At 40.7% G+C, this 16,282-nt stretch overlaps 1 protein-coding gene across 1 annotated transcript in view; it reads right to left on the reverse strand.

Moving 5' to 3' along the window:
* Positions 1-16,282, reverse strand: part of FAM135B (family with sequence similarity 135 member B) — a 208,918-nt gene that overhangs the window by 137,314 nt on the left and 55,322 nt on the right. Inside the window, exon 2 of the mRNA XM_051611777.1 lies at positions 2,468-2,563. Coding sequence (XP_051467737.1) covers positions 2,468-2,544 — 77 coding nt within the window. The 5' untranslated portion in view covers positions 2,545-2,563. The remainder of the gene's footprint in view (positions 1-2,467; positions 2,564-16,282) is intronic.

Here is a 16,282-nt window from a genome sequence, read left to right on the forward strand (position 1 = left end):
ACGGACAACTTTTCTAAACCATCTTACTGGTCTTCATCAGGACAGAATGATATTGACTCCATTTACAAGGCATTCAAAGAAGAACAACACTAGTTAAATAGAAAATTCCCATCATTATTTCTTCTACCAACCTCTCCTCTGGGGAGACCATATGTCAATGCAAGATATCCCAGATGTCTAGAGTGAAAATAAACAATGGCAATAGGGGAAAAAAATAAAAAGTGTGCCCAAGTTAAAATGAAATTTTGCAAGATCATCTTCTCCTTTTCTTCACTTTCATACTGCAGTGATAGGGGCTGCTGAGTAGATCAAGCCAGACAGAGGACACTGATCAGCAAATATGACAAAAAATAAAGGGTGCTGTTGGAAATGCACATGTAATACTATGCAGGATACAGAAAAATTACTGTAAACAAATTAATGCAGTATAATCTACAGTTCCGTGTGTTTGGAATATTAACCAGTAGAGCAAGGTAAGCACCGGTGGGAAAAAAACAAGGGTAATTAGGAAGTCATTAGTGTGACAGCAGAATATATTATCTGTGTTAGTGCTGGTTTACCCCCCCCACCAGGGATTTGGTCTGACTGTTGAAACCAAAGGAAGCATTTTACAGAAATCATTTACTGCAAAAGCAGGCCAATATGACAAAAGCCAGGCAGCTTGTCACACGGTGACATGAGAAGTGAGGAGATTGTTGGCTAACTTCTGAACATCCTGCTGTCCAAGTCCAAAAGTATCCCTGAACCCATAGATGGGTATGGATTTTCAAAAGTGAGGAAGATCAAAGACATTACATTGATCACAATAAGCCAAGAAAAAAAATCTTTAGCTAGGACAGTCTTCTAACTTCATAGGACTGGAATACACAGGAGACACCTTTGATAACTCAGATAAACCAAACACCTCAAGCACGGAGGATTTCTGTTTATTATTTTTTTTTTTCTATTTAACACAAGAACATGGTATTCAGAATGCTTTCTAAGATAAAATTGGTAGATATGCACTTGAAGACACAAACAGAATGACAGATGTCAACAGTTAAAACAAAAATACAGCCATATTTCCTTCATCCAAGTTCACAGCATCTTTTCCTAGTAGTTCATCATAGTGAAAATAATTAACCAAAAGCCTGTATACAGATGGAAACAGCTGCACCTAATATATCCCAATACCTGAAACAATTCAAGGGTTTTCTTGCTCAAAATGGTGCTCGAGAAGGACAAATCAGCTGTGAAGCATCCCTGTGCCAAGCTAAGGCTCAAAAGAGGTTATCTAATCTGCTCTAGACATCTCTGCTCTTAGATGAAAGAAAAAAATATTCCCACTATTGCCCATGAAGTACATTGCTTTGACCCTTCTGGGTCCCCTAGTCTCCTGAAAAACTGTTTCAGTATCTTTTCCTCACTGAAAAACTCCTCTGGGGTCCAACATGTAGAGTAACACCTCACACTTGGTTAGGCTTCTTCAGTACACAGCCACCACATTGTTATAAAAGCTGTTAGGCAGAGAAGTGCAAAAGAATAGGGGCAAAAGTTTCAGTAAACCACAAGTTGGGCATGTTCTTCCCACTTACAGTGAAGTGAAATAACAATGTGGCCACCAGAAAGAGAGCTTTAGACAAAAATGAGTATTCATGTTGTCTTCTGCAGTGGTGGGATTCAGCTAAATTTCATTAAAATAATATAATAAAATAATATAGTCATTATGACCCTAAAAGTAACGTGTTTTCACTATAACTTGATGCATCTGTCATTTAGCACAGAAGCTCAACACAAAATCACAGAATCAGTGAATGTGAAGGGTTGGAAGAGATCTCTGGAGATCATCTAGTCCAGCCCCGCTGCCAGAGCAGGATCCCCTGGAGCAGGTCACACAGGAACACCTCCAGGCAGGTTTTGAATGTCTCCAGGGATGGAGACTCCACAACCTCCCTGGGCAGCCTGTCCCAGGGCTCTGTTACCCTCAGAGTAAAGGAGTATTTTTTTATATGTTTAGGCCAAACCTCCTGTGCACCAGTTTTTGACCACCACACATTGTTCTGTCACTGAACACTACTGAGAAGTGTCTGCCCCCATCCTCCTGACACCCCCTTTAGATATTTCTAAACATTGATCCCCCCTCAGCCTCCTTTTCTGCAAGCTGAACAGACCCAGCTCCCTCCCTCTCACCACTCCAGAAGCACTTAAAGCAGCTATTGTGTTTATGTCTGAACAGATTCTTAAAATAACTGGGAGTGTTACAACAGTCTCATTACAAAAACAAATCAGTCAGTCAGACTTTCTAGTGAAAGCAACACACATTGATCTTGCCTGACAGCAAAGAAAGCCCAATCACATCCTTCCTTGCTCCAAAGATTACATGAAATGCAACTTCATTTGGCAGAAAAGAACCTGTTTTGGAGTTGAACTTACTTCTGTAAACTACTCTGCTGTAATCAGCTGCAAATTAATGGAAACATCGACTTACCCTCTCTGGAAGAGGTCCACATTATGGAATTTGTGTAGCTCCACAGAAAACTCGACCGTTCCCTGGACCTCAGACATGATTTTTTCAGGTCATCACCTAAATGACACACATATACAGGCATTATAAGGACTGGAAGTATTTTGCATAACAAATCCATGAATGGATTACTACATTTTATTCAGCATCTTGGGGTTCATGCAAAGCTTGAAATATACTCAAATCAACTGGAATCTTTCCAACATCGTTGGGTTCCATCTTCAGGAAGACTCACTAAAAGTCAGATCAAAGCAGTAATCAAGAGAGATAAAAAGTCTAATTAAGCCTGTGGACAGAATGATAATATTATGGAATCTAGAAGAAGGAAAAAGTAATTAACCTATTATGTGCAAGAATCTCAAAGCAAATTTTAATTAATTCTCTTGCTACTCTTGTATAGGAAATTGATTTTTCTTTTCTTCCTTTTTTACCAAATGGCAGACATCCAGGGTCAGCACAGCTCATTTCTGTAAAAGCACAGGTCAAAAAAAAACAAAACCCCTTGAGAGATGGGAACAGAATTCAGAATTCTCTTGCTTTTGACCCCTCTTATGACTTAAATAAAGTCCCGGAATAGAAGCTTCCGAGGGAATATGAATAATTTAAAGTTTAATGAATGGAAGACATTCTTCTAAGGAAAATGCTGACAATCAAAGCACCTAATAGGCCACAACAGCCAGATCAAGATTTTGAAGCATTACAGTCATGTATAAATAACCTCATACATTAATTGAATGAAGGGACCTCAAGAGCTCATACCTTAATCAAAGAAGCTTTGCACAAATTGTTTCCAAACCAGCACTGTTTAATACACCAATATACACCCCTAATATTAATTTCAGCAGAGGCAAGCCAAGGGCTTTTACAGTTTTTGGACAGATTTTGAATTTGCCATTTAGTCTTTCCTTCTTTTCTCCCTGCAAGTCTACTTCTGGCAACCTGCAAGCTCTCAGGAAATTGTCTATAGCATCACTGAGAAGATAGAGACCAGGTTATTTTAATTAACACATTCATAACCATAATTTTGGTAGCTGTTTCACAGCAGCCAAGTACAACCTCTGAGGAAGATCCATGTGAGGGCTATAAATAATTTCCCTGTCTGAGACATACAGAGCTTTATAGGGATATCCCCCTCAGATTGAAAATAATTTCTCCATGTGTACTAACCAGTTCTTTCCATGGCATTCCAAGATTTGGCCATTTCCTCCAATGAAGCAGGAATCAGGAGGATTTTGATACATTAAGTCCTCAGATAAGCATTAGGCTGTAGATTTTCTGATAGTCTCAATGCTCCCTCCTGATCAGTAATTTTACAGCTGACTGGCTTAATACACCAATTATTTTAAACAATACTTTCTTTCTGGCTGTCCTCTCAAGCACTACCATTTTCCTAAAACAAGCTTGTTCCAGAGCTAAAATGTTGTCAATTTTTTGTTCACCTTCTTCAAAAACAAACACTGCAGATGTTGACTCTGGAATGACAAGAATGGAATATTAAGTATATGCAATATATGGACTATATCTGATACACCTCCAAGGTAAGGAGCTCCACATGACCTTTTGTCAGGCCATGATTTAGGAGCACTGAAGGTAAACTCAAATGCTTCTACTTGAAAAAGTACTGTTCTTTTTTCCTTCTTTCCTCCGTATTTCAAGAGGAATTAGACTAACCCTTTTTCTTTTTGTCTTTCTGCACAGCCCAAGGAGTTGTGCACTGTTTCTAAGTTATGTGTATCCCATATCCACCTGGTTACGTGTGTGATAGTCTTGTCAGAGTGTAGAGCACCATATCGAAGCAGATAATGTGTGGGAAGCCAAGAGAACACCACACAACACCACAAAGCAATACTCTGGCAAGGTATTTAGCCCTCAGGAAAGTACTAGTTGGAAGAATGTGCTCTGGATATATCTGCATGTTATGGTGAGGCATATTTCCCTAGACCAAAAGCTCAGGATCAAAGGAAACTTCATGCTTCTGAAAACACTAGTTTAAAGAGAATGGATGGACAGTCAGTTCAGACCAGCACCATTCCTGTCAAAGACAGAAGGAATGATGTGAAGCTAAGGTTAACTAGGGTGAAGGAAAAATTAAATACATGGAAACCCCCCCACAGGTCTTTAATATATTTTATTTTTCATGCTTTGCACCTTTTTGAAACCAATATAGAAGAATTGCCCTGAAAAAAAAAAATAAAGAAATCAACCCCCAAACTGCTTCTGCAATGTTCTCACCCTCAGTGATCACCAGAATGAAAGAGTAAATAATTACCACACCAGGTTGGACTCCCATCCACCCCACTGGCACATCGAGCATCAGAGCACAGAAATCAGGTGGCTGCAAGGACTGAGCCCCCAGCAGCAGGTCCTAGTCCTTCAGGGAACACCTGACATGGACTTACAGGGGCCTCAGTTGCACCTCACCATCATGGCACCAAGCAAGCTTCAAAGAAAAATTGCTCAGAGACATAGGCATGGTGCTTCAGCACAGAAGGTATGAAATTTGGCAAAACAGCTGCAGGCAACCTTGGATCAAGAAAAAACAACTGCTTCAAATAAGTTTTCACTGCTGCAGCAGGTGCCTCCTTAAAGGAACCTTCAAAGAACCAGGGCTTCTGAAGGACCTCTGACCACCCCTTACTCACTGATCACTATGTGGGACAACCTTGGGTTATAAGTAGTGGAATAATTGGTAAAAATAACACTGAAGTGAAAGATGCCCTTACATCAGCACTGTAAACACAACACAGAATGTTGCCAGTGCTGAAGTATCATTGATTTACCCACTACGCAGTTTACAGAAAAATATAAAGGAAAATACATAAAGGAAATTCTTGGGAAGGCTTTAGTAAATTGTTTTATTCTGAAAGGTCTGTGTTTAAGTCAAACCCTTTGCATTTTCCAGAAGAGGACTGAAGACAACACTAGTAAACACCCATGGGAAGCTACTAAAGCAACATGGAATGTGGTTTGATCATACACCTCTGTAAAAGCAGTGTCCATGAGGATTCTCATCACTTCCAAAGCACTGAATTGCTTCACAGTGTGTTGCCATCAGCACTGGTTGTGCTGTGCTGTCCTACAGCCCCTGGCATTATGAGTCTGGTCACCTCTTTGAGAGTTTGTCCTTCCAAGTAGTTTGTGTCTTTGCAAGAGACAGACAATTTCAGTTGTCATTTTACTTGTAGCGAGGAGATGCTAACTGAAAATCAGAATGTTTACACAAACAAAGCCCTATGAAAATCTGTGTTTAAACATTGGAGACTGTCTCACTTGCATTTTTAAAAGAAAGCTTGGTTTTACTCCCCACTTCTCCACTGTTGTCATTGGAGTTACCTTCTAGATAGAAGATTGTTCAACATATGATACTGGCCAAACTGCATCTTTATCCTCCATGGTTCTCTGCAATCCTTTTGACACACAGCATTTGTGCTGATGGCATTCCAGAGGCACAGTCAGCTGATGGAACTCTCTGACAGCAGGTGATTGGGTGGTTACCTACCACACACACAACTGTTAAACACCTTAAAGCTAAAAAAGGAGTCTGACAATTGCCTGCTGAGATAGTAATCAAGGTCAGCCCAGCCCGAGGGAACAGAGGTCCCTATGAGACGAGAGCAGGATGGAAGTAAGGACAGGACACTGCAAACTCTGACAGCCAATGAACTTTCTATCATTTGTGTAATTACAGCTGAGTGAAGAACAACCCAGACCTTTATTTAGTGCTTTCACCATTCTTGTCCATCTCCATCACAGAAGCCAGGGGAAAAAAAACCACAACAAAACAAACAAACAACAAAACAACAACAACAAACAAACATCAAGGACAAAAGAACAAAAGACCATGTGATAAAGGGCAATGACTCAGAAATCTAGAAACATTAATTTAGGAGAATAAAGCTGCCTCTCAGGAGACAGAGCACATACTATCTCAAGGATAGCACCACTGCCCTTACTGCTCTTAAAGTATCTTTTATTTTATTGTGGATTTCTTCAGAAGCTGGTTGTTGCTAGCTGGACATTTTTTTGTTGGTTTATTTGGTTGATTTTTGTTTGTCTTTTTTTTTTTTTAATTAAAATTTCTTTGGTTAAGCATGTAGAATACAGTCACAGTGAGATAACCTTACTCCTCTCCACAAATACCTTCACCTACTTTAACATTCTAAGCAAAGGACAGAGGAACACCTTAAAAGAGACAGTAAACACACACAAATATGCTCTCAGATTAAAGCATTAAGAGAAGTACACTGAATAGACCAAGTATCTTTGGTTTTCTTTATCAAATTACTCCAGTGTTCACCCTCATGCAGCTTAGCTGGATCCCAGTTCTTACAGTAGTGACTGCACTTCAACAGCCTTTTCAATGGCTTGAGTTAAATGTCAGTGTTATAGATTGTGTCCCAATAATTGACAGGAACCAGTCCAATTAATCAAATTGGTTTATTAAGCAAGCGGCAGCAAGCAAAACAGCGCTGGGCGGCCGGGGAGTCTTTGCTCCGCCAACGGCGCGCACCCACTTCCCGAAAGTAGCTGATTATATACTCTTCTGGTTCCCGTATATGTGTCAATCCTGGTATACTTTGTATCTCAGCGACGTATTGCTAGAGGATCGGTCTTGTCCCACCTCCTGATGGTCGTGAGGCTGAAGGCTCCTCATCTTTATCAGTGTCCTATGGGTGAACCTTTACAGCTTATCGCACAGCTTAGCTCTTCCCTTTGAAGTGTTAAAGAACACCAGATGCCTGTGATTTAGGTATTGAGGTGTCAAAGCACACTAGATATCTTGTGATTTAAGTATGTGAAGGGTCAAAACTTTGTAATTTTTCACCAGCCTTTAAGAAAGCCTGATTTGATTAACAAACATAATTTTATTTATTACAATCCCCCCTTTTTCTTTTACCATTTTGTTCATCAAATCTTTGGAGTTCAGCGTAACTTAAAGCTAATGTTTCTTCCATTGCCGATTCCTTATCTAATGGCTCGTATTTAGCCCTGATAAGCATTAAATGGGCAGCTTCCAGCCTGCCCTTTACAATTTCAATTAATTTGTTCAATATACAAGGACCAAATGTTAATCCCAAAATTAATAGTATCATAGGTCCCGCGATCGTAGACAATAGGGTAGTCATCCATGGGGAATAATTGAACCAAGATTCATACCAATTTTGCTGTGCTTCTCTTTCTTTCTTTCTTTTTTCTAATCCTTCTCGTAGTTTTGTCATGGTGTCTCTAACTACTCCAGTGTGATCTGCATATATGCAGCATTCCTCATCTAGAGCAACACACAACCCCCCTTGCTGTGCAAACAATAAGTCCAGTCCTCGACGGTTTTGTAATGCTACTTCTGATAAGGATCTCAGGGAGGCTTCTAAAGCACTAATAGATTTCTCTACTTTTTCTAGGTCTTCATCTACAGCTGCTCTAAGGGAATTGAATTGTTTATTTTGTTGAATTAAGGAGGCTGTCCCTGTACCGACTCCAGCTACACCTAAAGTTACCAGCGTGGCTACTGTTAGGGCTGTAAAGGGTTCCCGTTTATTCAAATGGTGTTTTGGGACTGTTTGATATTCATAAGCCCTCCTCTGTCAGTTCCAGATTCCCAGTATCGTATTCCCCAAGTTTTTCCCAGTAACCATCCCTCATCCAGGGGTTGTTGTATTATTAATTCCAGGTGTGTACAAGTTTTCCCTTTAGGTTTAGGTGCTATACTTCCTCGAAGGACCGATTGAATAGGCACGGGCGTGCACCCCTGAGGACCCCAAGTAACCTTTAGGTATTTATCTGGCCCTGCTCCCGGGCTCCAATTGGAGGCAATCGTTTCACAACCCCAATAAGCACAATAATATTGGTTGGGAGCGTTGCAATATGCTCTTCCTGAATTAGAACTTGGACACAGATAATACCCCATAAGATTCTGACAGGGTTTCATGGGGGCTAACTCGCACAGCTGTGTTTTAAACACTGGTACTCCAGGAGTAATAACAGTTTGAATTATATGTTGGTCCTCCCATCTATTCAGTGTCCATTTAAATGGTTGGTGAGAGTATCCGTGTACACCTACAAGATTTAATAGAATCAGAATTAGAGTGTGTCGAGAAGGGTGGAAACCCGGCCGGTTGATAAGTTTAGTTTGAGCACTAACTCCAGTTACCCAGTCTTTTCCAGTGCTATCACTCCTCCCGGGGTGTTTCGTGCGATTCCCTTGGTTAACACTGAGGCAGTCCTCACAGTGTCTTGGTACAGTCCCACTCTCTGGGTACTGTTCTCCACAGCATTTTACTCCTCTGCCTCGCTCGTCGACTCGGTTGTTTCGAGCCACGAGGGGTATCATCTTCTCGGCAGCAGGGGTAGTCTTCAGGAGAAAAGTCGCTTATTTCTGTGCATTTCAGGTGAATCACACTGAACCCCTTTAAGTGTCTTGCGACAAAACACTTTAATCACTAGGGTGATAGCAATAGTACTTGGGTTTAATACCCTGTGCAAATATCTCCTGCGATTTACTGGATTGCTCCTGGATTTCACCATTAAATATTTCTATGTCTAGAGCCAATTTGGTGAGCTCACGCTCTCTGTCCCCACAAGGCTGGCAAACCCCTCGGGGGGGGTATCCCGTAACGGCAATGGGTCCCCCACCTTTCTCGACACCCTTTACAAATAAAACAAATAAAAAGGATAACAGTTACAGCTCGGAATGTCCCACTTGATTTTTATGTCCCCTGTATCAACGTAACCGTACCCCACCCATATGCTGTAGTCGCTCACTTGTACCACAGTTATCTGTGTGTCCATTTACAACCTCCTGAAGGCAATCTTCAGATCTCCGGGCGGGCTTGTCACTTCCCAAGAATAGTCTTTTAATGGTCCTTTTACGCGGCTCGCATGGGTCCAGCCTCTCTCTGCTGTCCGGATGGCTGTTTCTGTGGTGAGTAAAACGAGATAGGGCCCTTCCCAACGGGGGGTTAATGAGGACTCTTTCCATGATTTGATTAGCACTTTGTCTCCTGGCTTTATGTTATGCATGGCTACATCCAAGGGGGGTCTCTGTACTACTAAGCCCTTATTCCGCAGTTTTACTCTCCTAGCCATAAGTTGAATTATATAAGGTCTAATTTGTGAATTTTCAAGTTGGGGGTGGTCCTGCGGAATTTCTAAATCATATGGCATCCCATATAACATTTCAAAGGGGGAAATTCCTACATCAGTTCGGGGCTGTGTTCTTATATTCAGTAGTGCTAAGGGGAGACACTTTACCCATGACATCTTAGTTTCTAACATCAATTTTGTGAGCTGTTTCTTTATTTCCCCATTTACTCTTTCTACCTTTCCCGAGCTTTGTGGATGCCAGGGAGTATGATATTCCCATTTTGTCCCCAAAGAGGAGAGAGCTTCCCTTGCTATTTTTGAAACAAAATGGGAGCCCCTATCAGAGTCTATTACCTCAATGGATCCATACCTAGGGATTATATTTTCCAGCAAAGTCTTCACTACGGTTTGAGCGGTGGCTCTAGCTGTCGGGAATGCTTCCACAAAATGAGTTAAGTGGTCTATGATTACTAATAAATATTTATATCGTCCCACCTTTGGAAGTTCAGTGAAGTCTAGCTGGATTTTAGCAAATGGTCTGTGAGCCAGTTCTCTCCCCCCCAGGGCTTTTTCCCGTAACTGATGTTTATTGACCCTTTTGCATGTCATACATTCGCTAACTATTCCTTTTGCTATATTGTATACACCAATGCACATATACTTTGTGGCAAACTGATCCACTAGCGCCTGAGTTCCCCAATGGGTGTCCTTATGAAATTTTTGCATAATTTTCAAAGCCAAAGGTTTTGGGAGAACTTCCCGGCCATCTGGGAGTTTCCACTTTCCTTTTTCTGTCTCCCTGATTCCCATCTGAGTCAGCTTATCTTTTTCCTGTACTGTAAAACTCAGGATTGAGTAAATTTTTCCGTGTAGATGGCAATGGCTATACTTGGGGTTGTCTCATTCATCATAAATTAGACATCTGCAGGGGACTGCATCGATTCCAAAATCCTTCCAACACTCATAACATGGGAATTCGTCTGATTCCTTTCCACAATTTATACAGTCCTCCCGACTTCTTTTAGTCTGGATCATCATTAATGCCGCTCTTTTTGCTTCTTGATCAGCAAGATTGTTTCCTCTGACTAATGGGCTTAATCCTTTTTGGTGTCCTTTTAAATGTACTACGGCTATTCCCGCTGGTCCTCGTAATGCTTGTAAGACCTGGATTATTAATTCCTGGTGTATTAATCCTTTTCCTTGAGAATTTATTAAACCCCTTTCTTCCCAAATTTTTCCAAAAGTATGCACTACGCCAAAGGCATATTTTGATACAATAATCCTGGTTTTCATTGAATAATTTCAGCGATAAGCAAGGAGTTACTCCAATGGAGGAGCAGACCCATTTGGTATTCTTTGCTGGTAATAACCAGTCAGCTGGTGGCTTCCTATTCAAGGGGATCATAGCTTTACACAAGTGCTTCTTATTGTGGGGCACATTCCCAATGCACCTCCCCTGCCCGCTTACTTGAGCCAATGTACTCTCCTGCCTCACCTTTTCTTCACTCTTGCCAGCTAGGAGCAAATCATCCACATACTGGACCAGTGTGACTCCTTCACTTAACTCATACCCCTTCAGGATTTGTTCTAAGGCTTGTCCGAACAAGTTCGGAGATTCGGTAAACCCTTGGGGCAATACCGTCCACCGTAATTGTTGTTTCCGATGGTTATCTGGATCTTCCTATTCAAAAGCAAAGTAATCTCTGCAATCTTCTTTAAGAGGGCATGCCCAGAAGGCATCCTTCAGATCTACTACACTATACCATTGATTATCGGGCCCTATTTGACTCAGGAGGGTGTGTGGATTCGCCACCACCGGGAATCTAGCTATTGTTCTCTGGTTAATTTCTCGTAAGTCATGTACTAAACTATATTTTCCATCCGGCTTTTTTTTTTTTACAGGTAGGATGGGAGTATTAAAAGGAGACATACACGGTTCTAGCAACCCCCTTTCAAGTAATCTTTGGATCTCAGGTTTCAAACCTAACCTCCCTTCTCTAGGAAGGGGGTATTGTTTTATCCTGACCGGTATTTCTGGGTTCCTTATAGTTACTGAAAAGGGTTCAATATCTAACTTACCCACTGTTTCCGGGGTGTACCAGACTTCAGGATTTATTTTCTCTTCATCTATTACTCGTAAGGGACACAGTTTAATTTTTAGTGTTTCATTTTTAGCTTCCAAACCAATTCCTAATTCGATCATCAAATCTCGCCCCAATAAATTATAGTCTGCTTCCGGCATGAGCAGCAGGGACCCAATCCCTACCTTAGAATGGGTTTCAAAAAACACATCTTTTATTACAGGTACTTCAAAAGGTTCTCCTTTTGCTCCAATGACCTGTATAGTCGCCGAGGATATTTTACATCCTTGGGGCAATTTTTGAACGGTAGATCTTTCTGCTCCCGAGTCCACTAGGAACTCAATTTCTTGTTGCTGGGGACCCACTTTTAATTTTATCAAGGGCTCTATCTTTTCTCGGGTTCCCAGCAAATAGAGCCCCTGACACCCCTAATCTTCTTTAAACATTTTCTCATCCATCTTTCTCTTTCTGCAGTCTTTTTTTTTTTTTTTTTTTTTTTTTTTTTTTTTTTTTTTTTTTTTAACATGCCCTTTTCCTCCACAATAAAAACAAATCACAGTTCCCCGTTCTCTACCTCTTAAAGGTTCTCGAGTCTCCTGCCTTGTATGGCGAGCTTCAAACCCTTTTCCAGGCTAAAGGGTTCCTTGGAATAAACATAAATATGTAAAGCCTGGCATATCCAATATTCAAAGGACCCAAAAACGGGCCAATACAGGTGGTCACCTCTAATTTGTTTCCCACCCCAAACTTCCATGCAATAATGTATCATTTTTGCTTTATCTTTACCCTGCCTAGAAGGGTAATCATTCCAATATTTAATCATTATTCCTAACGGACTGTCTGGCGGTATCTGGGGTAACCTAACCTTAGGCACCGACCCACCCATGGGATCAGAAGGCTTGCTTTTCTTCTGTCCCATCTTCCGGAGTGCCTTCACACACACACACACACAATCGCTTCCCCCTGTTTGTGGCCCAGTCCCTCGCGGGAGATGGGAACCGCACTACTGAGGGGTCCGCACTTGCTTCGTCCTCAAGGGGACGTCTCACACAGGCACACTCCGGGATACCCAACCCCAACCGAACGGATCACCGGCCTATACTTACTCACTCCTGAGTCTTCGTTCGGGTCTTCGTGCACAAAGTTTACGGGGTTACCGGTTTTTATTTGTTTGCTGTCGAATTTCGAGTTCGTCGGTAGAGGTTTTGGGTGTAAAAAACCCTCAACAGGGGCCGCTTACTTAGCGGGGCGCCTCCCCCGTGAGGTTTACAGCCAAATTGTCTCTATCCGAGTCACGGCACCAAATTTGTTATAGATTGTGTCCCAATAATTGACAGGAACCAGTCCAATTAATCAAATTGGTTTATTAAGCAAGCGGCAGCAAGCAAAACAGCGCTGGGCGGCCGGGGAGTCTTTGCTCCGCCAACGGCGCGCACCCACTTCCCGAAAGTAGCTGATTATATACTCTTCTGGTTCCCGTATATGTGTCAATCCTGGTATACTTTGTATCTCAGCGACGTATTGCTAGAGGATCGGTCTTGTCCCACCTCCTGATGGTCGTGAGGCTGAAGGCTCCTCATCTTTATCAGTGTCCTATGGGTGAACCTTTACAGCTTATCGCACAGCTTAGCTCTTCCCTTTGAAGTGTTAAAGAACACCAGATGCCTGTGATTTAGGTATTGAGGTGTCAAAGCACACTAGATATCTTGTGATTTAAGTATGTGAAGGGTCAAAACTTTGTAATTTTTCACCAGCCTTTAAGAAAGCCTGATTTGATTAACAAACATAATTTTATTTATTACAGTCAGGAAGTCCTTTCACTAGAACATTGTCATTAACCATTCTCCTCTTTACAGAACCTGTCATTTGCTTCTGCCAGCACATCAGTAAAATGGGAGAGGTGAGGTCTTCAACAAAACAATGATATCAAAAGTTAACACCTCATTTTGTTAAATAAATCAAGCCAGGAATTCTCTTCTAAGATTTTGGGTGACAGCAAAATACCTCTGTTACACCTTTAAAATGAGCCAATCTAAATACAATACTAAAGATACAAAGAAATGACAAGGCTTCTTTGGAAAAACTATGAAATAATTAGTTACAGTATTTTGTATTTCAACCTTGCTCAGCAGAAATCACTGATATATCAGGGACTAGAACCAGCATGACTAATATATTTTACTATTTTAGGGTAGAAGTGGCAAGAAGTAAATGGTAGTAGTGGCAGAAGTAAAACTGAATTTTATTCAGAATTTCTCTTATTTTCCTAAAACAGTTCCGCTTGTTTCCCTTGCACTGCTGAGGCTAAAGAATAACTAGAATGTAAAGTTTTTACTTGAATGATTATAAAACTTCCTTTTTGCTGAGACATGTCAGCACTGGGGAAACCACCAAAGATTATGGTTTTACTTCAGCAAAGTGACTCAAGCATGGGATTATGAACCTTTGACTTCCTGAATTAGACCTTTTGTCTCATTATATCCCAGTCAACAAGCTGGAGCATTTATTCTGAGTCACGGAAGGCCAATGAAGTATGTGATCCCTCAAGACCTGTCTTTTACCATGGCTCTAACAGTAAGAAAAAAGCTCTGCCTAGTGTTTCTTGCATTCAAGTACAGGAACTTCAACAGACTGCCAAATCAAAATATCCAGACTCAGTGAAAAACAGGTATCATCTTACTCACTGTTTGGCCTCACTCAGTAGTGTGTAATACAGTTGAAAGCAAGGAACGTGTGCAGTAACATTTCCATAGATGATGCACATACACAATTTAGAACTCAGCCAGAAGGCTTGTTAGTTTGTTTCCTAAATGCACTTAAAAATCCACAACTTCCTTGTTTGTGATCTTTGTTTGGTTTAGTATGTGTTATTATTTAAGATTTCAGTCTCAAGTCTTCAGAAATCATGTTATTCTTAGTCAGGAGAAACCACTGAATGCTCTGTTTAGTCACAGAAATACCCAGGATTACCTGGTAGAATCCCCACTCTTTACAAGCACCTCCATTACCCACATAGTTTACAGAATGTGATGGTATCACAGCACAAGACAGCAATAATCCCTTGCAGCTATTTTACTGAGGTTTTTAGGTTTCCAGCCTGTTGTAATCCTGTGAATTTTTCCTTCAGTACTTAAACTAGAATAAAGATTTGTGATACAGGTGAAAACAAATGCAAGGCACACAGTCTTATTCAAGCACATCTATTAAACATGTTGGTCTGTTTTTTCCACTGCATAAGCATTTAGCCTAGTTCAAAATTTTAAAGCCTAATTTGCTTTTTATACTCTAAAGCACTAACTCAGTTTGGATGTAAACCCTGAAAATAATCTTCCAACACTTTTAATGTTCTTTTAAAGTTTGCTGTTTAATTGTTTTGGAAAATCAATACCCCAATTTTGTCAGATGCATTAGACATATGTTCATGAAGAGTACAACACTATGAGTCATTTTTCCCAAGGTTTGTTGATTGCTACTGCCAAAATGTTATGAGTGAGAGACACAGAAGGCAAATAAGAAATGATCCTTTAAAAATTGCTCATAATACAAAGAGTATTTGGAGTTTAACAAATAAGAAAGGAGCTGGTTTCTTTCATTTTTTTTTTTTTCACTTAAAATTCCACTGTGCTTTGTCTTTTGCAAGCACAGCTGGAATTCAATGTACCAGAGGTACCTAGTGCAACAGGAGTAGATACCCATTCAACCTCCAGCAACAAAATCAGTGTTATGACCTCAACCTCACAGTTGAGAACCTTCACTCTAGCTCAATAGTTTCAAATATATGGTCCAGATAGTCATGGCTAAAAACAGTGTGTACCTAAAGGATACAAAAAGCTCACTAAGGAAAACAAATTAACTTAGTTCAACCCCTCTCATATTCTATTTGTGGGACTAATCCACACTGGAATATTTGCACAGGTCACCAGATCCAAGCAAGATGAAAACCAGTGATCTAGATTATACACTTCATAAACTGGTCGTTTCAAGGGTATTTAGATGGGAGAATAAACCTACTAGGGGAAAAAAATATATACCCGTTTGTACCAGAGGATTTGTAGGGCAGAACAAGGGCCAGAATAAATGTCAGGTGCCAGTAGGCTGCTTTTATGAGATATAAACCCTTTGAGCTATTAGGCAGGATTAAATGTGAACACAGCTGTGCAAATTTAGGTCAGATCACTCAAAAAAAAGAGCAGAGAGCAACCTCGATTTGTCCTCTGTTAGCACGTGCCTGTCAGGACACCAGTTCTGAGTTCAGCTCAGCACAAACCACTATCTGCTGCCACCAGTTAATAACAACCTGCTGCTGGTACTGTGCACAAAACAAAGCATCAAAAAAAAATTCAGACAGAAGAGGAGGGAGAGTAAAATAGAAGGAGAAAGGAAATCATAGTCCCTTGGACTGGCTTCCCACTGCTATATAATCCTCTCTTCTTCACAACTTCTCTACCTCTTCCTTCCCCAACTCATATTTTTTTATGACCTTTGAAAGGAAAAGAGGTTTTTAAGTTTTATGCACAGCTGAGAGCTAAAACTCCAGACTCCTAAGAACATAATAATCTTCAATCTTCAGCAGTTTTTGTGTATTATTCCCACTGTTCGTTTGAATGTTTTTTTTTTT

This window comes from Apus apus, chromosome 2 (assembly GCF_020740795.1).
Source record: "Apus apus isolate bApuApu2 chromosome 2, bApuApu2.pri.cur, whole genome shotgun sequence".
NCBI classification, from domain to species: domain Eukaryota; kingdom Metazoa; phylum Chordata; class Aves; order Apodiformes; family Apodidae; genus Apus; species Apus apus.